We start from the raw sequence: 24,137 nt of genomic DNA, 5'->3' as shown, positions 1-24,137 counted from the left end.
CCATCGGTTGTCAAGTGATGGTGGGGGTACAAACAGACACACAAATACATATATATACATATATACAACGGGCTTCCTTCAGTTACCGTCTACCAAATCCATTCACAAGGCTTTGGTCGGCCCGAGGCTATAGTAAAAGACACTTGCCGAAGGTGCCATGCAGTGGGAATGAACCCGGAACCATGTGGTCGGTAAGCAAGCTACTTACCACACAGCCACTGCGTTGTTTGCAAAACATCCTATAAATATTTTTATATACATACACAAATGTATATACATATATACAAACACACACATGTATACACATATTGGTTGTAACACAAGAGCCTCGCTACTCCTGCAGACGGTGTTATCTGGTTGCAGTCTCCGAAATTCAATACTGTAAACTTCAGATCATTCTCTCTATTGGAAACAGGATGTCACATCAGGAAGCGCCTCTGGTCATAGGAAACTATGCTCCAATATACCTCGTCTTTCTCATACACACAGGCACGCATGCATAGGCGCAGCAAGAAGCTTGCTTCCCAACAACATGGTTCCGAGTTCAGTCCCACCTGTCCTCTACTATAGCCTGGAGTCAACCAAAGCCTTGTGAGTGAATTTGGTAGACACAAACTGAAAGAAGACCGTTATATATGTGCGTGTGTGTTTCTCCATCCCACCACCACTTGACAACCGGTATTAGTATGTTTACGTCCCCGTAACTTAGCAGCTCGACAAAAGAGACCGATAAAATAATAGACTTTTTTTTTTAAATGTCTTGGGGATCGATTCGTTCGATTAAAACCCTTCAAGGCGATGTCCCAGCATGGCCACAGTCGAATGACAAACAAATAAAAAGATAAAATACATATATATAAACACATGTAGATATGTATATATACATATGAACATAGAGCTCATAAATACATATATATACACACATATAGACATGCAAATATATATATATACACACACACACAAACAAACAGATACATACACACACGTGTGTGTATACATATAGATATGTGTATCTAAACACGTGGGGCGGCAGTTCATATCAGAGTACACCATGTAACCAGTTCTAACATTAACTTGATTTTATTTAAAAAATTTTCTTCAATAATTTCAGCAGAATTTCAACACAGAGTCCTTATTCTGCATCCCTTGATGCAGAGCACTTCATCGGGAAAAACCGATCGCTGAATACCGTCTAAAGAATTCTCGTCCAACGCATGATCGTGTTGACACAGCGGACATCAAAACGAAACCATGTGGTGGTCTACGAGTAGGTTCGAGTTTATACATGTGTGTGTACGCAAACACGACCGAAATGTGAAGAATTTCATTTCGCAACCACTGCGCAACATCCCGAGCAAGTCATCTCGGGTCGCCCGAAACCATGTGAGGAAAATTAGGTTAACGAAGACTCTGTGGACGCCAAAATAGTTTTATTCTGTCAATCCTCGCATAAAACCGAGTCAGTCTGAGAACAGTGCCATGGGTGTGTACTCCCCTATGCGGAATACTCAACCACAGACATTATAATTACAACGACTAGACAGTTCAATTAGTCGATCAATTAAAGATCCGTTAAATCTAGGTGATGTGTACTTTGTCTCCGTATCGAATTACCTACTCTTGGTGGACGTATACCTTCAATGTAAGCAGCTATGATTAATGTGCGACACACACATCCTATCTGATGGCATATAAGACACACTTTATTTTATTTCAAAAAAAACTTTTTAAAAAAATCACCCCTGGACCTGGCCTTCCACAAGCATGAACATCTTTACTTCCTAAATATGTATTGCTAAAACTGGGGTGCGTTTAATATGCCGGTGGTCTTTTATTCCCATAAATGCATATATATATATAAATGAAAGAAAAAGGTGTTCAGAATGCTGGATGGTTGTAAAAAATATATATTTATTTACATATCACATATTATTTCTTCATATTAGCGCTTTCAACTACTCTGAAACTACTCCTGTAGTTGAAAGCGCTAATATGAAGAAATAATATGTGATATGTAAATAAATATATATTTTTACAACCATCCAGCATTCTGAACACCTTTTTTCTTTCATACGTATTAAATCTGTACAACACCCCCAATACTTCTAACATATATATATATATATATATATATATATATATACACACACACACACACACACGTGAGTGTATGCTATATATACACCCACATCCGTGAATGTATCTCTGGAAGCAAGCTCTATGATAATGTACATAAAGACCATGAGTAGTAAATGTATATACATTTGTACACCCTATATACACAACGGTTGATCTGATGGTACGTACAGCAGAGAGCGTTTACGTAGTCGCCCCATCGACTAAAAATAGATGTCGGATCTCCTACAACTCATAACCTTCATTCGCAAAAATTAATTTAAAAAGAAAAGCAGTTGGTATTAAATAAAGGTCTGTTATAAAAACAGAAAGTAGTGATTCCATCCGGGACGCCTTGGCTCTGCTCGATCAGACCTGACCTGGGGCTATAAAAAGTAGAGTAACGACCCGTAATTGTAATGTCATAATTATAGATCGTCGTGCTTGTACTTATAATGTATTACACGTGGACGCCGATCGCTTATATAGACATAGGGGTACCACAAAGATAACAAACACACGATTATAAGTGCTAAGAAATATTATCAGATGTCTTCTGACATCTACACAAAATGTAAATAAAATAATTGCGTCGTGTAAACAGAAGAAGCCACTCTGCGGTAGCTCCATTAACTAGAAATAGTAGTCAAATCTCCCTCAAGTCGCTCCTTATTGTAAATAAGGATGGATATAGTGAACAATGGAAACAGACTGAATAGTGAAGTTTTGACCGATTTTCATGATGGACCTTTTTGGTAACGGTTGACGTGGAACTAAACAGTTTCATTTTTAGTTTTGTGCCTTTTATGGTCACCAAAGTTTCTCCTCTCTATTAAATCATGTTCAATGGTATATATATATATATCAACATTTACCCAACTATAAAGAATTTCCAAAACAATGTCCTATAATTTATTTTATCCCTAATACAAACCCGAGCGATGTTTAGACGAAAGGTTGCCAAAAGAAAAAAAAGGGAGTCGCCAGTACATATCGAAATAAATCACTATTTCTCACCCTTACAAGGTTTATCTTTAACTAAAAGTCGTGTGTAGAAATATGATTTCTGACAAAGAAAATGCCTATTTATAGAAGCGAGGGTTTTGAAAAGTGCGACGACATTCGTGACTTTTTCAAGAGCAGCTTTTAATGTCATGTGAAATAGTATTCTCTATTACTGAGGTTTAATCTAGTCATTAGTTTAATGAGTACCGACCGGTAAAAGAGAGACGATCCCGTCAGCTGATAATGACACCACGTGAAACATTCTCAGAAAATTGCACTGTATAAAAATGTTTCCCTGCATAAAAAAATAACAATCCTTTGCCAAATAGAGGGGCAAAAGTAAAATGAAATTATTTTAGTTTAGAAATGTTGTCAAAAAGAAAGTATTGACGAAATAAAATAGCTGTTTATACAAAGATAATTACTAAAATGAAGCCACAACGCTTTGCCACGTTGGTAAGACAGAATTCGTTATCGTCTTAAGAATGATTTCTTTTTTTTACTTTCTTAGTAATACATCGTATAATTAGCAAACACAAAAAAATTCAAGTCGAACAAAACCAAGTACCGGTTTCGGAGTCTTTCGAAGATTAATTGCAACAATTTTATTACGAGCTGTGCCATTATAGATTTAAACACACACACACAAATGATAATAATAAAAGAATCGAAGATATTCTGTGAATGATGACTAGAAACTGAGAACTACATCAGCTGAGCTGTGCAGGAACACAGGAGGGTGAAGGTCGGATGCAAGAGAGGTGCAGACAACGAGAAATATGCAATAAATGTAGCATTTACATTTCTGGTACTTTTACAAGTTATTGCCATTCGGTTGCTCTCCTCCTTTTCACACACACACACACACACATGTAAATTTATATCTACATTTACACATATACATACAAACGGTCACTTTATTATCGAAGGTACATACAATTTAATGAAGTATATTTACCACATACCTCGCCATTACTGGACTGTCTGCGATCATTTTCAATGAGTGCCAGAAACTTTAATAGGTCTGTTCCAAAATGGTAGTTAATTATGGTCAAGGTTTTTTTTTCCTTCTTTTTACTTTTCGTTCTATGTAAATTTCTTGTTTAATAATATGAAGAGACTAAAATCAAAACGGCTCTGCCATACTTGAAATCAAACGACTGTCTTTTCGTTTATATCATTGTTCAGCAGTGAAATGAGGGGGGGAAAAATGAGGTTCCACTGGATTTCGACTCTGAACTATCAACTGCTGGAAAACTAATTTTTTAAATAACACACATATATATATACAAATATAAATATTTCAATGTAAAACAAAGAATCTATCAAGTACCAAAGTTGAAATTCTCCTATGTATAGTAACGCGCTACCCTGAGTGCTTCCTTACATCACTGGTAGTCGGGGTTATAAGAAATAGTTGGAATTTTGCTAAAATCTTAACAACGTGGACACTTGAATGAAAAGAAAAAATAAAAATTAAACCGGGAAATCAACGTCACGTCTGACCTTCGACCTCTCACCGTATCGCTTCGCTGATTGGTTGGATTTCTTTCATGCTCACCTCCGATTGGTCAATTAGACTTTTACTATTTTATTTTTTAAAAAAACGTAACCGGTGTAACAGAAGCAATTTGGGAATAATCTGACAAATTTCCACAGATTGTTTCCAGTACTGCATTTAATACTCCAGAAAACTACAAAGAACGAAAGCCACATCATCACAGTTTCTATTTCAAATAAATCTACAAACAAATTTCCATTTAATAATTCTACTTTGAAGAGGGAAACTACTAACAAGTTGGCTTTCTAACGAAAAACAATTAGCTTCGGCCAGAGACACTGTTTTAGAAATCTCTAATACATTCTTAACGCACTGGACTTCGAAGATAACTATGACAAATAAAGAATGTTGCGAGATATGCAAGAACTGGTTTTAGATTCCTATAAATTTAAGCATCTTTCTGTTTCACGAATGCACTTTTGATAGATTTCCCGCCACTATAAACCAAGCCTAGGGTTGTTTACAAAAACAAAAACCTCTCAAAACAGAGTTTCGTTTCACTAAATATTCAACTAGTTGACGTAAAAACCTACTTTTTGGCACTTTAATGGTTTATTTCACACACACACGAACAAGTTTTCTTTTACTTGTTTCAGTCGTTTGACTGCGGCCATGCTGGGGCACCGCGTTCAAGGATTTTAGTATTTTTTTAAAGTTTGGTTCTTATTCTATCGGTGTCTTTTGCCGAACCGCTATGTTATGGACATGTAAACACATCAATATGTTTCAAGCGGTAGTGGAGGACAAACACAGATACATACATATATATATATATACACACACACATACGACAGGCTTCTTTCAGTTTCCGTGTACCAAATAAATTCATAGGGGTTTGGTCGGCCTGAGAATATTGTAGAAGATATTTGCCCAAATGCCACACAGTGGAACTGAACCAGGTACCATATGGTTGGAAAGCAAATTTCTAACACACCAGTGTCGCCTAACTGTCACTTGTGCCTGTGGCACATGAAAAATATTCAAGCGAGGTCATTGCCAGTGCCGCTGAACTGGCCCTGAACTTCAGTGTGGCCATTGCCAGTACCGCCTGACTGGCCCTCATGCCAGTGGCACGTAAAAGCACCCACTACACTCTTAGAGTGGTTGGTGTTAGGAAGGGCATCCAGCTGCAGAGACTCTGCCAAATCAGATTGGAGCCTGGTGCAGTCATCTGGTTCGCCAGTCCTCAGTCAAATCGTCCAATTCATGCTAGCATGGAAAGTAGATGTTAAACGATGATGATGATGATGATGATGAGCCATACCTGTGTCTAGATATCCTATCAACATGAAAAACCAAATGTGTTAACACGTAATGTAACGAGATGCATAAAAGAAATAATTGTAAGTTTCATAGGTTCAGTCATTGGGCTGAGGCCAAACTGGAGCACCATTTTGAACGGTTTCAGTCAAACAAATCAACCTCAGTACTTATGAGATTGGTACTTATTCTGTAGGGCTCTACAGCCAAAATGCTAAATTACAGGGATGTAAACAAACCAACACTGCTTGTCAAACACTAGTGGGGAACAAACACCAAGACAGATAGACACACACACATACATGTACATAACATCATCATCGTTTAACGTCCATTTTCCATGCTACCATGGCTTGGCCAGTTCGATTGGGCTCTGGGAAGCCAGGAGGCTGCACCAGGCCCCAATCTGATCTGGTTGTGTTTCTACAGCTGAATGCCCTTCCCAACGCCAACCTCTCCGAGAGTGTAGTGGTTGCTTTATATATACATATGTAGTGAATCTAGCATGCATGAAGTGGATTCGATCCACCATAGCCAAATTTAAATTAACGCTGCAACAGAACTTTTCCCACAGTGGATCAATGGTTTTTCTCTGACAGCAGTTTTACATTTTCCAGGTGCCTTTAGCTAGGCTGAAATAATGTCTTCACCACTTGACCCTTTCTAACCTCTTCTACTGCACCAAAAGCTAGAAATAGAGATAACAAGACCACCAACTAAATCTATTGTTCTCAATGATATATCTATCCTTCTGGATTGTTATATAAGCAAACACATCCCAAGCAAAAATCAGTTCGTCACCAGCTGGTGATGACTCAACCACGTAGCCACTTCAGTGACACCGAAGTCTGGCTGACCAGCTAGAACCTTGGTCAGAGGGAGAAAGGAAGTTTACTGTCAGACAGCACCCAACACTTCTCTCTAGCTCTAATTCTGTTCCCTTACAACATCCTTCTATTTGTCTCAACAATTACTACTAAACAAAGGAGAGGATATAAAAACAAACTTTACTTCGCATGCTTTTGGATTTATCACAACCTGCCTATCAAGGCAAGGTAATTGTAACGTAATGGTAAATAAATACTTTCTTAAAACTTCATGCATTGTTCATCTTGCACATCTTACAACTTGCTGTTTTAATAACAAACTCTTATCGTCACACCAGCTGACTATTAACATATATTATTGTTTACAAATCAATTTTAACCATTACATATATATATATTTCCTGAGCGTCCAATAATACTATATTTGTTCCACATCCTTGTGTTGTTGTGTTTTTTTCGTGCTTTCTTGTTTGGATTAACTTTATATATATATATATAGTCACTATGAGGGTATATAAACCTCTTATAGGGGTGGTTCCTTCCAAATTATACTGGTTTAATGTATATATTGTGAAAAGATATCGCCTCAATTATTAATATTATAAATATCAAATATTATTATTTTTAAGAAAATGGAGAGATTTAATGGATATAAATTAATTTATTAATTGCCATTGCCTACAATTGTTTCAATTTACACTCAATAAAAATTACAAAACATATAATAAAACAAGTTCACATTTTGAAGATTTCAAGTGAAATATCATCAAAACGAAAGGACATTAAGGAAGTTGAATGTTGGTCAGTTGAGATTCTCCAACAGACTAAATGTATATATATTATATATATATATATATATATATATATCAAAATACAAAATTTGGGACAAGAATACAAAACATCCAGACAATTAGGTGATACAAAAAAGGGACAACAAAACATCCAGATAGACGATACAAAGAAAACAAGGACAGGTAATTAGGAGCTTTCTTTCCTCAGTTGAGTTCCAGATTATCTTCGCAATTTCAGCTGGTTATACTCGAGATTGCTCCAATCTGGTCAGCCCCAAGGAAAAACTAAGCTAAGAGCACTAGATTCCTTGGAAGAAAGCAGCGAATGTATACAAATTCATTTTTGGATTTGGTTTGCAAGATTCTTTATGTGAGTTTGTGTGTTGAAGCATATTCTGTTGTGTCTGCGGAGAGTCATTCTCTTTTGGTGCCTTATAAAAAAGAAATGAGTGGAAATTTTACCAGTGTGTTAAATTATGAGGCACCAAAAGAGAATGACTCTCCCCAGACACAACAGTATATATACACACACACACATACATATATATATATATATATATATATATATATATATATGTACAGTGAAGGCATGTGGCTTAGTGGTGAGGGTGTTGGACTCATGGTTGTAACATTGTGGTTTCTGTTCCTGAACCAGGTGACATGTTGTGTTCTTGAGCAAAACACTTTCACATTACTCCAATCCACTCAGCTGGCTAAAAATGAGTAATCCTGTGACTGACTAGCGTCCAGTCCAAATGTAGAATATCTACACTATCCTGGCATGGTTAAGAAGAAAAAATATATATATATAATCAAATTCGATGACTGGCATCCGTGCTAGTGGAGCGCTAAGAATACCATACGAGTGAGATCGTTGCCAGAGCAACAAGCTGCCTTCTGTGCCAATGGCATGTAAAAAACACCATTCGAGCATGATTGTTACCTGTGTCGCCTTACGGGCACTTGTGCTAGTGGCACATGAAAAAAACATTCAAGCGAGGTCGTTGCCAGTGCCGCTGGACTTCCCCCTGTGCAGGTGGCACATAAAAGCCACCATTTCAGCGTGGCCGTTGCCAGTACCGCCTGAATGGCTCTTGTGCCAGAAGCATGTAAAAGCACCCACTACACTCTCAGAATGGTTGGTGTTAGGAAGGGCATCCAGCTGTAGAAACTCTGCCAGATCAGATTGGAGCCTGGTTCAGCCATCTGGTTCGCCAGTCCTCAGTCAAATCGCCCAACCCATGCCGGCATGGGAAGCGGATGTTAAACGATGATGATGATGCATATAGCCTTATGGAAGAAATGTGGTAGATGTTAGTGTCTTGGAACTAATGATCATGCTGGAGGCACACAAAAAGCAACTTTTGAGTGCTGGGCCTCACAGAGGCAATGACAAGTGACCAAAACCTTTGGCAATATGCTGTGCTTGAGAAGGAAGATCCATGAAGCTGAGTGAAATCATAGTCTTGGCAGATACTGGTGTCATGCAATTGGTACATAAAAGCCTCCCATCACATTCTCAGAGTGGTTGGCATTAGGAAGGCCATTCAGCTGTAGAAACCATGCCAAAGCAGACTGGAATGTGGTGCAGCCCTGGTCAAACCATCCAACCCATGCCAATGTGGACAACAGCCATTAAATGATGATGATGAGATATATATATAAGGGTGGCGAGCTGGCAGAATCATTAGAGCATCAGGCAAAATGCTTAGCGGTATTTCGTCTACTGTTACATTCTGAGTTTAAATTCTGCTGAGGTCAACTTTAGTTTTCCTCCTTTTAAGGTTGATTAAATAAATACCAGTTATGCACTGGGGTCGATGTAATAGATTTAATCCCTTTCTCTGTCCTTATTTGTCCCCTCTGTGTTTTGCCCCCTGTGGGCAATAGAGAAATAGCTATATAAATGCAGAGCACTGAAACTCTAAGCAGATATGAAGCAATAAATAATCTTTTCTACTAAAGGCACTAGGCCTGAAATTTGGGGGCCAGGAAACAGTTGATTACATGGCCTCCAGTGTTTTACTGGTACTTAATTTATCGACCCTGAAAGGATGAAAGACAAAGTTGACCTCGGCAGAATTTGAACTCTGACCATAGCAACAGGTGAAATACCACTAAACATTTCACCCAGTGTGCTAACAATTCTGCCAGTTCACTGCCTTCTATGATGCTATCAATAATAGCATGAAAATATTGTGTTAAAAAGGCACTTGAAATTTTTCTATCCTGGAATAGCCATTATTTATAGCTTTATCTGCTTGGAGCTTTACTGTTCCAAACAAATGAATTATTTTATGTTCTCTCAAGGTTTCTGAATTTTTATGCCATTGTCACACTTCTACAGAATTTCTGTCTACCAAATCCACTCACAAGGCATTGGTCAGCCTGAGATTACAGGAGAAGAAACTTGCTCAAGGTACCATGCAGTGGAATGGTTGCCAAGGGAGCTTCTTAACCACAGCCATGCCTGCATCTGTAGGAAAACAATATCACCGTTAACTCCGTGTTTAATATTATTTTAATAATTTTTAAGAATTATGGGAGACAACTCAGGATATGTAACACTGTTCTTGAAACACTTCAGTGAGGTATACCGTAAATCCTCGAGTATAAACCGTATTTTCCCCCCAAAATTTAAAGGTCAAAATCCCTAATGCAGACTATATATGAGGTTAAAAATGAAAATTATTTTCTAAGCAATGTCCGAGTCTCTAGTTGCTGTCCAGCAATGTTTGTTCAGACGCATTTTGTGATGTCAAGTATGAAAATACCTTAAGCTAAGCCTGAAAGCAATGAAGTCATAAAAGAATCATCCATAACTTGCAGTAAGCAACATTTATTAAACGGTATTAATGTTATTTCTTTATTTTCTGCAAACAAAATGCACAAAAATGCTACACGTTTGCATTATATTATATATACAATAATAATAAAGGACGTTACTGTATACATTTTTACAAACCAAGGACGTTATATAGACCTCCTTGACTCAAGTTAGAGAAGGGGTACATATGATACACAAGGTTCAGGTTTTTCAGAGGTACAGTCCCCTAAAAATCCCCTGCGTATTATACTCAAGGGCGGACTATACTCGAGGATTTACAGTACATTAAACATTTTTTGAGTTGTCACCCTGAAATGTTGTGCCTTTTGGCTGTAAATTGCTAATAGACACCTTAATAATTTATAATTATCACTTCACCCTTTTCAGAATCAGTTCATGTTTCCTATGATGTTCTCTACAGGACTGACATGAAGAGTTAAGTTTTTAACCCTTGGCGACAGAGTAATGAGTCACTGATGGGGATTAATCAAATCTGAAATCATTGATTATATGACACCATCTCGCTTGTCTCCCTTGTCAGTCAAAACAACTCTTAGCCTGTGGCTAAGAGTTGTTTTGACTCTTATTTCTAGCAATGCTTGTGCCAGTGGCACGTAAAAAGCATCATCCGATTGTGGCCGCTGCCAGCCTCCCCTGGAACCTGTGCTGGTGGCATGTAAAAAGCACCCACTACACTCATGGAGTGGTTAGCATTAGGAAGGGCATCCAGCTGTAGAAACACTGCCAGATCAGACTAGAGCCTGGTGCAGCCTCCTGGCTTCCCAGACCCTGGTCAAATCGTCCAACCTGTGCTAGCATGCAAAACGGACATTAAACAATGATGATGGTCTGTCAAAGAAAAGGCACAAGAGCCAAAATTGTTAATGACACTCCCATATCTTGTTTACAAGAACTAGGATCCTAACAGGTTAAGCACCTGCTGGTTTATTGTGATTTTGTAAGTCAGCCCAGCTACTGATGTAAACAAGTTCTTAATGTGTCTACTCAGGACCCAAATGGTTGGCTATCAGCTGACATCATCAATCCTGGACAAAATCCTGTTTTTATGTCCGTAAATAGTAATTCAGGTTCAATTCCTAGGCAGAGAGTTGGTGTTTGACACATATACATACAGCAAAATGAAATGATGACCAAAAGAAAAACTGTGTATAAAGGGCTGAGTCCAACAATGACCATCCTGTCATTTTCTATATCAGGAACTGTACTTATGTATTCGTCTTTATTATTACCACAACCGCCATTTTACATCGACTTTTCCAAATCTGCATAAGGTCAGGCAGGTCTTCCCTAGGACAGCATCTTGCTATTTATTGAAATCTTTTATTATGATCTTCACAAAGTTCGCCTCTTGAGAACAACTCACCATTTTCATCAATCTTAAACTCTACTATAGCAGCCTAAAAAATTATAATAAAGAAGAAAGGCTGAGATTGTAGCATTGGCGGACACTTACTTACAATCAGTATTCTGTTGATAACTCTTAGCTTGTTGACATGTTTTGCACATACAGGCGCAGGAGTGGCTGTGGTAAGTAACTTGCTTACCAACCACATGGTTTCAGGTTCAGTCCCACTGCGTGGCACCTTGGGCAAGTATCTTCTATTATAGCCTCAGGCCAACCAAAGCCTTGTGAGGTGGTTTCTATTAGGCTTTGGTGTGGCTACATGGTTGAGAAGCGTGCTCCTCAAACATATGGTCTTGGGTTCAGTCCTACAGTGTGGTACTTCAAGTGTCTTCTTTTATAGCCCCAGGCTGACCAAAATTAAATTAAAATTTTTAAAAAACCAAAGTGGGGTGCGGTCCACATTCTTTACGTCCACCGACTGTACATTATTTAATAAAAAGAAATGAATGTAGAATTTGACTTGAGTTATCTCCCTTCGTTTTCAAATACAGTCCCAGTTTCTGGCCTGAGAACAACCATTTGGAATTGAAGTATTTCGGGGCCTTGAGGAGAAATAAAAAGTTTAGGACATTGTTTTTGGCTATGTTATAGACGCGTGGTTGTAACAGAGTAATTATGAAAGCCAACATTTTGAGTAATTTCAAGCATTTTTGCTACATGTGGTTCTTAAGAAAGGTTGGTATATTGTGTGTACCCTTTGTCTGGACATCATGTGATGGTTGTAAATGAGCGCCCCCGTCATGTAAGCGAGGTTGTTTATTTCCAGTCTTCCATGAAAAACACGTCTAGCCATGGGAAAATATTACCCTGATTGAAAACAGGTGAGAGTTGGCAACAGGAAGGGCATCCGACCACAGAAAATCTACCTCAACAATTCCCATCTATAAGCATGGCGAAGTGGATATTGATGGTGAAGAAAGGTTAGCAACAGGGAGGGCATCCAGCTATAAAACAATGCGTCAATAACATGTAATCACCTAACCCATGCTAGCATGGGAAAATTGCCATAGAAGAGTAAATTACACCAACACAAGTTTTCCATTCTTCTGCGAGAATTGAATTTTGACTTCTTCTAAAAGCAATTTGTCAGACCAAGGAAAAATGAACTGATGGTGTTTTGCTTGAGCATGGATACTTTAACATGGATGAGTCTTTGCAAGTAAGCCATCATATTCTGCCCAAAATCAGAACCAGTCTAGATCCAGGGATGAGACAGACTGGATATAACTGATGGACTCTGGTCCAAGAACAGTTGTGGATTCTTCAGACAGAATTGAACACAGCACAGTAATCTAATTATTTGTTAATTTTAGAGTTTCTGGCTGGTTAGTTTGTCATATACTATGGTACTTTCTATTAGTCAAACTGAACCAAAGTTCTCTTTACCATGGATACAATATATCATCATCATTTGATGTTTTCCATGCTAACATAGTTTAGATGTTATTTACATTTGACAGATATTTGTCATCTTGTTTGTTGTTAACACGTTTCGGCTGATATACTCTCCAGCCTTCATCAGGTGTCTTGGGGAAATTTCGAACTTGGGTTCTCATTCCTAAGGTATTTTTTGATATTATTATTATTATTATTCAGGTCACTGCTTGGAATCGAACATGGAATCTTAGGGTTAAGAGCAGAGGCTACTAACCCCGAGATTCTGAGTTCGATTCCAGGCAGTTACCTGAATAATAATAATATCTGTGTGTGTGTGCATGCTTGTTCTTGTCTCTGTATGTGTGTATGCATGCTTGCTCTTGTCTGTGTGTGTGTGCCTGTTCCGTTTTTATGTATTTATGTTTTGTGGTGTTTTGATTCTATCGAGTCATCTCAAAAGAATACCAAATACCTTGTGGGGTTCAATACTCAAGCATTTCTTACAGAACGCTTTCCTGGTTTTACTTGGTAATGCTATTTTACTCATCTTCTTCTTCTTCCTATCCATCACCATCTCTAAGCGTTCAAGTTTTCAAAGCATCAAGTGGTTGGGAAGCATCTTTCCCAATGAAGAGAGTAATGGGATTTTGTCTTTGAGGAAGCTTAGCAACTACAAACTAATAAAAGAGAAAATGTTCAAAATGGAAAAGAACTTGGCACAGGCAAAAATATGCATTTGTGAAAGGGCTTAGGTTAAGGGGTCAAATATGTTGATGAAATTTATCAATTTTTAAAATTTTGTTTCAAACGGGATTTAAATATTTCAGTTATGTTGATTGTTTTAAACACTGCTGCTAGTTTTTCTAAATGCCTGTCTCTTTTAAAAGTGTTCCAGCTGTGGCCATCTCTTTTCCTTGCTTCCTAACCAGGTTCAGTCCCACTACACTCTACTACAACCTTGGACCAACGAAATAATTCTGAGTGGATTTGGTAGATGGAAATCAAAAGAAGGCCAGCGTAGATATGTGTGTGTGTGTGTGTGTATGTCCAACCACCACCACTGTTTGTCAATTGGTGTTGGTGCGTTTACGTTCTCTTAACATAGCCATTCGGCAGAAGAGACCAGTGGAATAAATACTAGGCTTAAAAAAGAGTAAGTCCTGAGGTGGCTTTTTTGCACTAAAATTCTTCAAGGTGATGTCCAAACATGGTCGCATTCTAATCACTGAAACAAGTAAACGATAAAAGATAATTGCAGTTTAGAGCCTCCCCACCTGCCAAACTTTGTTTTCTTGTTTTTCTAGGCATAAAAGGAATCAATTGGCATTCCTTTGATATAACTCGACAAACTCAACATTTCACTTCGGGTATTTCCGTGACAGTTGCTGAAGTGGGAGGAGGAGAAGAAAGGTTGTGTGTGCATGCATGTTCTTATCTGTGTAAACTTCGATTCTGTTTTCTGCTTGGAAATTTGTGGATTTTACGTACACACATGAAGCAGATAAGAACAAATATGCAAGGCTTTTTTTTCTTCAAGACATTGCTGTCATAATTTCGTTATATCTATATCCCACAACACATAATAATAAATAATAAATGTGCCCTATTAAAGCCTAGCCAGGCTCATGGGCCCGGTTTCCTGGTTTCTATGGCGTATGTGTTCCCCAGCTGGACGGGACGCCAGTCCATCGCAGTGTTACTCATTTTTGCCAGCTGAGTGGACTGGAGCAATGCGTCGCCCGGTCCAGGAATCGAAACCACAATCTTACGATCATGGTGCTAACACCCTAACCACTAAGCCACGCCCCTCCACCCACAACACATAAATACAGAACAGGTACGCACACACACAAACAAGCACGCATGCACAACCCATTACCTTTTTTCTCCTCCTCCCATTTCAGCAATTGTCACGGAAATACCCGAAATCAAATGTCGAGTTATATCGAAAGAATGCCGAATCAATTACTTTACTTTACTTTCGCTATTGAAAATCTTGTATATCGGAGCTGTAGGATATCCCGAAATACTAACCACGTACACAACCCCACTACCTATATGTCAACCCATCTAACGCAGATGAAGAAACAAGAGACAACGAGGAAGATTATATGTGGTCGGTCGATTTGCTAAAAATAGAAACTGCAATTCCATAAAATATCACGCTACTGCTGTCTTAGAAAGGAGTTACATTGACTGATGTGCAAGAGAGAAAAAACGATTGTTCGCAGCCGGAATATTTTTTTATCATACATCCACCCGAGTGGGACTGACCCGAGGCCAAGCAACAACAACGATATGAGCTCAGAAGGTAAACGTTGGTGAATTTAAAAAAGTAAAACTGCTCGAATTTTGGCGATATGTTTAACAAAGCAGAGAAGTGACAAATATCTTTAAAAAATATATACATCTTTTTATATATATATATAGAATGTGTGATGTTATAATAATAAAACCTTTAATAGTCAAGCCATTCTTTCATGTATATACATGAAGTCGGCGAGATGACCCCGTCCTCTGAACAAAGGTGAAAAACTGGACAGGTACCGCACGGCATTCTTGTTAATCCGGTCGGCTGTATCAATGGCTTGATAGCTCGATATAGTTTTGTGATACTTCCAGATGCGCCGCTGGAAGAACACGGTCCGGCAACTATGGAACGTTCCACCTTACCATCATAAATTAAAGTATCCAAAATAGTTTCTATGTCCTCAACAGCAAGCTTCACTTTACTTATACCAAGTTCCGATATATATTTCCAGACGTCCGTCGAAGAAGCGAACGATGCATTTCTCTGCATGATCGGTGTTGAAAGAGTTTCGCGTGCATTTGCAGCTTTCTCGTTCAGGTATTTAAAGCACTGTTGGTTGAGTACTTCGACGAATTCCGATTCAAAATCTTGATCGCTGTACCACGCTCCTCCCGTTACCGATCGGTCCGGTTCCAATTCATAAAGCATATAAACTTTCTTTTTAGAAGCAGCCACCGACTTCACGGCTTTGATAAGTTTCTTGCTTTCCAAGTTCTTTAATATTTTGTTGACTTGAGTCAGTAATAAATTACTTTGATAGCGAATGTCACGAATCCATATCCCTCGGTTACCGGCTTCCTTGATGATTTGGTAAACAACTTTCTCCTGGTTATCAGAGCCCTTCACAACACTGGCCGACGAAGGGTCCTTTAATTTGTAAACCAACTTGTTACCACTTTTCAGCAAGTCTATCTTGGCTGTGGAGAGGAGCCGGTTAATAGCTTGCACCCTCTGGTTAGCATCAAACTGGGGCATATCCACAAGAATAGCACTGTCATCTACTCCATCAGGGTTTTGTTTACATAATTCCAAAATCCTGGTTTCCAAATCAACCGCTTCAACAGGTTCCTTCTTCACAATCGTCTCTTCTTCGGCCATGCTTGCAAGAAATCCACATTTACGGAGCTCTCTAGTGAAGAGTTACAATTGCTATATTGCAGCAACAACCCCAAAAATAGTCCCTGAGTAAAATAATGACCGGATTTACAACAATAAAAAGTACATTTTTTTTCCTACTCTAGGCACAAGGTCCGAAATTTGCGGGAAGGGGGCCAGTCGATTAGATCGACCCCAGTACGCAAATAGTACTTAATTTATCGACCCCGAAAGGGTGAAAGGCAAAGTCGACCTCGGCGGAATTTGAACTCAGAACGTAAAGACAGACTAAATACCTTTTTCTTTACTACCCACAAGGGGCTAAACACAGAAGGGACAAACAAGGACAGACAAACGGATTAAGTTGATTATATCGACACCAGTGCGTAACTGCTACTTAATTTATCGACCCCGAAAGGATGAAAGGCGAAGTCGACCTCGGCGGAATTCGAACTCAGAACGTAGCGGCAGACGAAATACCTATTTCTATTTCTTTACTACCCACAAGGGGCTAAACACAGAGAGGACAAACAAGGACAGACAGACGGATTAAGTCGATTATATCGACCCCAGTGCGTAACTGTTACTTAATTTATCGACCCCGAAAGGATGAAAGGCAAAGTCGACCTCGGCGGAATTTATACTCAGAACGTAAAGATAGACTAAATACCGCTAAGTATTTCGCCTAGCGGTATTTCTTGTCTTTACGTTCTGATTTCAAATTACATCGAGATCGACTTTCATCCTTTCGGGGTCGATAAATTAAGTACCAGTTGCATACTGAAGTCGATCTAATCGACTGGCCCCCTCCCCCAAAAATCTTGGGCGTTGTTCCTAGAATACAAAAGAATATTGAATACATTTGATTCCATTTACTATTTGGTTAGATGTAAACTTCACAACTTTTTGGTTCATTTATATAAACTTATCTGACTCTAAAATAATATTAAATGATCAACTATCGATTCAGACTAAGTATTTATTACAAAGTAAAAAAAAAAGAAAAAAGTTGCGTAGGAGTGGCTGCGTGGTAAGTAGTTTGCTTACCAGCCACATGATTGCGGGTTCAGTCCCACTGTGTGGCACCTTGGGCAAGTGTCTTCTACTATAGCCTCGGGCCAACCAAAGACTTGTGAGAGGATTTGGTGGACGGAAACTGAAAGAAGTCCGTCGTATAATATATATAAATATGTATATATATATATATATATATATATATGTGTGTGTGTGTGTGGTGTATATGTTTGTGTGTCTGTGTTTGTCCCCCCCCCCACACACACACACACACATCGCTTGACAACCGATGGTGGTGTGTTTACATCCCCGTAACTTAGCGGTTTGGCAAAAGTGACCGATAGAATAAGTACTAGGTTTACAAAGAATAAGCCCTGGGGTCGATTTGCTCGACGAAAGGTGGTGCTCCAGCATGGCCGCACTCAAATGACTGAAACAAGTGAAAGAGAGTTATCACTAAGATATATAATTTTACTCTTATACTTGTTTCAGTTATTTGACTGCGGCCAAGCTGGAGCACCGCCTTTAGTCGAACAAATCGATCCCAGGACTTATTCGTTGTAAGTCTAGTACTTATTTTATCGGTGACTTTTGCCGAACCGTTAAGTTACGGGGACGTAAACACAACAACATCGGTTTCAAGAAATGGTGGGTGGGGTGACAAACACAGACACACAAATACATATACAAAAACTGTCCGATGAACGGGAACGGGAATCTCTGAGTAACAGTTTATGTTACTCTGCTCCGTTATTCGAGTACACACACACACACACACACACACACACACACACACACACACACACACACACATATATATATATATATATATATATATATATATATATATATATATATATATATATTATATATATATATATACTCTTTTACTTGTTGCAGTCATTTGACTGCGGCCATATTGAGAACCGCCTTTGGCCGAGCAAATCGACCCCAGGACCTACTCTTTGTAAGCCTACGGTCTCTTGCCGAACCGCTAAGTTACGGGGACGTAAACACACCAGCATCGGTTGTCAAGCGATGCTAGGGGGACAAACATACACACACACACACATATATATATATATATATTTATACGACGGGCTTCTTTCAGTTTCCGTCTACCAAATCCATTCAGAAGGCTTTGTTCGGCCCGAGGCTATAGTAGAAAACACCTGCCCAAGGTGCCACGCCGTGGGACTGAACCCAGAACCATGTGATTGGTAAGCAAGCTACAGACCACACAGCCACTCCAGCACCTATATGTGTGTGTGTGTGTAGCGGGATGGTGTAGCAAAAGATGAAATAGACATGTGGACAACATTAGAGTAAAACAATGGGGGAAGCATCGGATTGTGGTTTAAATAATTTGTTTAATCGGCGCTTGCATTTACTTGTTGTATACACCAGAAAATTCACCACATGGCATTACCAACTTGCTTTGAATTGGTGAAGTAGAAAAACAGAGGAAATACTGTGTCAATATGTTGAGGTGGAACCGGGCATGTTTTGTGTCTGTTGTGCATTGGTCATTCGGTCATGTCTGTTTATGTTCTGCGACTGCTACTGCGTTGGGTCATTCATGCTGAATATGGGGTTTCTTGTTGGCTGCTTGACTGGCGCAAGTTACTTGCTGGCTGTCTGCTTGTCTCATAACAGTTCACCTGGTGATGGCTATCTGCATTCCCTTGACGGATTGCTGCTTAATGGCTATCTGACTGTATTTATAATAGTCATGACAGCTAGAAGGACAGGCATACCACAGGTGTAATTTCTACCTATGTAGGTCGTCTCCTATCCACTTGAACCTTAAATGACATAGATTAGGTCGTAGGTCGAAGGGAAATCCATCCATCACTTTCTGACAGGACAAAGAAATTTCTTTTGCGTTTGTTTGGGGCAGTGGTGGATCAGATGAGCGAGAATCCTTAGATTCGATTTCGAATCTCAGTTCGGAGAAAGAAAAGGAAGGTTATATATATATATACGACGGGCTTCTTTCAGTTTCCGTCTACCAAATCCACTCTCAAGGCTTTGGCCAACCCCAAGGGTACTGTAGAAGACACCTGCCCAAGGTGTCATGCAGTGGGATCGAATCCGGAGCCATATGGTTGGGAAGCAAGCCACAGCCACTCCTGCGCCTATATATATTGAAGTGAAAAAAAGAAAAGATGTAAAAATGATTCTGTATAATTTTTAAAATATGAACATATTTAAAAAGATATTTTGAATCCTATTAAATGCTGATAAAAATAAACATCAAAAATACAAACTCTTTGGATGTCCGACACCTCAACACCATTATGGCATCTGATGTGGCTTTTTAAACCAGACAATGTTCTGAAAAAGACACCCACATAGATTGCACCTCCAATTTGGACCACTAAGAGCTGTAGATAAGTTCTGATATTTCTGGATCTTAAAATGTCTTTTGAGGCCTTCGATTGATTTGCAAACCTTCTGGCATACACGGCATTGAAAGGTGTGCACAGACCTACGGGCAGAATAGTTGGTGGAGGTTCGTTTTCCATGCATGCATACATGCATACATACATACATACGTACATACATACATACATACATACATACATACATACATACATACATACATACTACATACATACATACATGATGGCAGCCCCCTCGTTATCGAGTATGGCCATTGCACGAAGCTTAACTGTTATTGGTGCTGTGATCGAATGTGAGTTTTTAGCCCAGCTAAAGATCTACAATGTCTTGTACAGCATTGGCAGCTAAAACCTTTACCGGCAGTGGCCGGCTGCAGTTGTAACTGGGCTTCATGTACCTTTGCATGTCGTTTAAGTCCTCCTGCCGAATTACACTCTCTTCCACATGCCCGACAGATATGACATACATACATACACACACACATACACACACACACACACACACACACACACAAACACACACATACATACATACATACACATACATACATACAATACTGTATTGTACTATACTATACTATACTATACTATACGCGCTTGCTTCTGGTAAGAAGAAAGGTACGTATAACTTATGACTGGTCAGTGTAAAAATTTATTCAAGATCATTTGGAATTAAAGTTCATACTGATAGCCATTTTGAATTCGATATTTCAAGAGGCTTAAACTTCGATCAGGATAGAGGCCAAGCTGGCCTTTTGATTAAACCGGTGGAGGTTTTGTCAATCTTGCCTTGAAGTGTTGTATACTGTTAATATTCGTGGAGGTGGAGCGTAAGAATTTCCACTCGAGGAAGGGGGATAACTCACATTCACTTATTCCAATTATCACACGCACACACACGCACGCACGCACATTGTTCGAAAAGTATAGTATTAAATATGCATTCTACGGACAGATATACGAATGCATCTTTTCCCTGATTTATGGTCTCTTAGACGACTCACGTGTATGTATGTATATATATATATATATATATATATATATATATATATATATATATATATAAAGTTAATCCAAACAAGAAAACAAAAAAACACAACAACGCAAGGACGTGGAACAAATAACGTATCATTGGACGCTCAGGGAAGAAGGAGGGTTTGACGTTTCGAGCGGAGCTCTTCGTCGGAAACATAGGAGAAGGAAAGATCCCGAGAAGGGAAGGCAGAGGAAAAAAAAATCGCCACATATATATATATATATATATATATATATATAATAAATTCGGGGTGAGTACTTGATAATTATAAGCACCTGTGTATACCGTTTGGTGGTGTAGGTGGTGGAGTAAATTGATCAAAATAAAAGTAAAAACATGATGCGAAGGATTCAGCGGTACATATGTTTCGGGCCTTTATTAGACAGATTTATAACAATGCATAATGTATGTCTGTGGCCTTCTTCAGCCGCGCACAACAGCTTCCACAAGGACATGTGTTACATCAAAATCTTGGTTGGGGATGCAAATCCTCTCATTCGCGTACGACATAATGCGGCAGCAGCATAGAATTGAAGCGTCCATCTCTTTCTTCTCTCAATGTAGAATGAGGAAAATTGGATGTTGAGGTAATGTAAATAAATAAATACATATAGAGAGGTGAAGATGGAGGGGCGAGATTTCGGGACGAGGGATATAAAAATGTATAAAAAGTGTAAGTATAGAATAATATAAAAATAATATAAAATGTAGAGGATAAAGATATATAAAGAGTTATAAGGAGATGAAAAGGGGGTATAAAGAAATATAAAGAAAAAATATAAATAATGTAAAGGCATAAGGTATAAAAGTAAAAATAGAAATAGAAATAAAAGTAAAAAAACCTGATACAAACATGATAAAAGTGTAAAAGAATGTAAAGATAAGGGATGTATGGAGGTTACGGACCAAGCATGGTGGTCAGGAGATTGATAAAATTTAGTTGTAGAATTGTCAGTAAATCAACAGTTTCGTCTGGGGACCTAATGTGTTGTAAATCAGAGCTGATGAGCATTTAATCTGGTTCCTTGAATTAAATGGACTTCTAGTACATACATATCATCATGGATACATACACCCACATACACGCGTACATATACGCCTCCAAGCCTATAAGCATACACACGCACTCGCGTGTAAACATGTACATAAACACACACGCACCCACACGCACGCTCGTACACACACATACATACAACAGAATATCCGCATGTATACACGGACACTATACGCGTACACACTCACATGTACATACGCGCGCCTCTCCCTACATACACACACGTATATGCCCACGCCTCTAGGTCCAGGTATAAGATATTAAAGGATGTGTATAAGAACGTATGTAAAGAATCCCGTACTCATGTCTATACGTGCACGCACACACGGCTGTGTGTCCGTATGTGCGTGCACATATACACTCATATACACACACAGAGACACACGCGCACATGGGTATAGCTATAAGATATCGAAGTATGCATGTACATATATGCGCGTGCATATGTATGTATGCGTATACACACGTACGCGGACGCTCGTATATTCAAAAAGTGGATCCATAGGTAAGTAAATAAACATATATAGAGGTGTAAAACGATAAGTTAGGGGTAAGAGTGAGGGTAAGGGTAAAGATTAGAAATAAAAAATACAGTATAAAATAAGAAATACAATGTAATAGTTAGAAATGAAATATAAGAATTATAAAAATTATAAGAGTTAAGGTAAGGGATGAAAATAAAAATGAGAATAAATGGAAGTAGAATAAAAGTAAAAATAAAATTAAAAATAAAAATAAATGGAAGTAGGATAAAAGTAAAAATAAAAGTAAAAATAAAAATAAAAAAAAATAAGATAAAAATATAATTTGGTAAAGTTTAACATGAGATGAAGGTGGTGAAATTTAGAGGTGTGTGTAAACGTAGGGGCGGGCGGGGGGGACTGGAAATTGGAAGGGGGGAGTGGAAGTTGGGAGTTTGGCGGTGTGCGTTCAACATCCGAGTTAGAAATGTGAAAGGGTATAGATATAGGAATTAAAGAGACTATAAGGGAGATATGGGTGTAGGAGAAGAAATATTTAGGGAAAAGAAGTCATATATGGGAGACAAAATTTGTATATATAGGAGGAAAATGCAGGGAACCGTATATGCATATACACACACCCACACACACGCACATGTATATATATATATATATATGTACACATACGTACACGTATGTGCACACACATACACACACACACACATACACATATACACGCACATATAGGAAAGCGGGATGTGCTGGAGCCGACAGGTTGCACCGGGTGGGAGGAAATTGCATGGGGGAGTTGGTATAAGACCTAAGCTTTGTAGTATTTGAAAGTATTAATAAGTTTATGTATACAGGATGGTTTGAACTCTGACCTTTTGTTAATAAGATTGTGTTTGTCTTTGAATTTCAAGATGTTCAGGAGTTCTACACAACATAGTTGGCATCCTGCTCTATTATTTAAATAAGGTGCAGCTGATCCGATGATGGACCATCTAAGTTTGAAGCCTACGCATTTGTCTTTTAATTCCCAAATTCTTTTAGAGAGGGAGGTGCTGTTAGCCTTGTCTGTGTCTCAGCGAGGACCGGTGGTTGTGTATCTGGATTTCCAGGAGGTTGAGCAACAATATAGGTGAGTGTGTTAAACTGAGTACTCACCTCACATGAGTATATTACGTTATATATATATATATATATATATATATATATATATATATATATATATATATATATATATATATATATATATATATATATATATATATAACGGGAAGCTTTATGAAAATAGACAAAAGACGAAGGCAGGTGGAAAACAAACAAACAATTGTATTAGTATGGCGCTCAGGAAATATAAATAAAACAAGTCTTTAACGTTTCGAGCCTACACTCTTCAACAGAAAGATACACAGAGAGAAAAAAAAACACAGAAAGAAGGAGAGAAAAAAAATGCGTGCAGTAACTAACGAATATATATGTATGTGTGTGTGTGTGTGTGTGTGTATACGACAGGCTTCTTTCAGTTTTCCATCTACCAAATCCACTTACAAGGCATTGGTCGGCCCG

General features: G+C 38.6%; 3 protein-coding genes and 1 long non-coding RNA gene across 6 annotated transcripts in view; 1 reads left to right on the top strand and 3 right to left on the bottom strand.

Annotated features, from left to right (window-relative positions):
- Window positions 1-4,605, bottom strand: part of LOC115214081 — a 31,226-nt gene extending 26,621 nt beyond the window's left edge. The window contains exon 1 of one of the 2 annotated variants that reach the window (XM_029783126.2): window positions 4,086-4,605. In XM_029783126.2, the coding sequence (XP_029638986.1) occupies window positions 4,086-4,114 (29 nt within the window). In that variant the 5' untranslated portion in view covers window positions 4,115-4,605. The remainder of the gene's footprint in view (window positions 1-4,085) is intronic. The other variant, XM_036504489.1, reaches the window with a different exon arrangement.
- A 4,901-nt stretch (window positions 4,606-9,506) lies between these two features.
- Window positions 9,507-17,277, bottom strand: LOC118764161. Its single transcript, XR_004999949.1, has 3 exons — window positions 17,266-17,277; window positions 16,849-16,891; window positions 9,507-9,631 (listed from the first exon to the last, which is right to left on the bottom strand). It is a non-coding gene; the product is annotated as an uncharacterized LOC118764161 (long non-coding RNA).
- On the bottom strand, window positions 15,582-16,643 carry LOC115214203 (DNA-directed RNA polymerase III subunit RPC6). Its single transcript, XM_029783305.2, has one exon. The coding sequence runs from the start codon at window positions 16,596-16,598 to the stop codon at window positions 15,648-15,650; it is 951 nt and encodes a 316-aa protein (XP_029639165.1). The 5' UTR covers window positions 16,599-16,643; the 3' UTR covers window positions 15,582-15,647.
- Window positions 17,278-17,995: 718 nt separating the features above from the next.
- LOC115213823 (cytosolic non-specific dipeptidase) overlaps window positions 17,996-24,137 on the top strand; it is a 44,842-nt gene continuing 38,700 nt past the window's right edge. The window contains exon 1 of one of the 2 annotated variants that reach the window (XM_036504487.1): window positions 17,996-18,011. The gene's annotated coding sequence lies outside the window, so the exon portion shown is untranslated. Of the gene's footprint in view, window positions 18,012-21,942; window positions 21,948-24,137 lie in introns of those variants that run through there. The other variant, XM_036504488.1, reaches the window with a different exon arrangement.

The sequence above is a fragment of the Octopus sinensis genome, linkage group LG7, assembly GCF_006345805.1.
Source record: "Octopus sinensis linkage group LG7, ASM634580v1, whole genome shotgun sequence".
Lineage (NCBI taxonomy): Eukaryota > Metazoa > Mollusca > Cephalopoda > Octopoda > Octopodidae > Octopus > Octopus sinensis.
Note: the sequence above shows the minus strand (reverse complement) of the source record. Positions and strands in the feature narration are given on the sequence as shown.

Excerpts from the sequence above, each read along its gene's own strand:
- LOC115214203 (XM_029783305.2), bottom strand. The coding sequence starts at position 16,598 with ATGGCCGAAGAAGAGACGATTGTGAAGAAGGAACCTGTTGAAGCGGTT.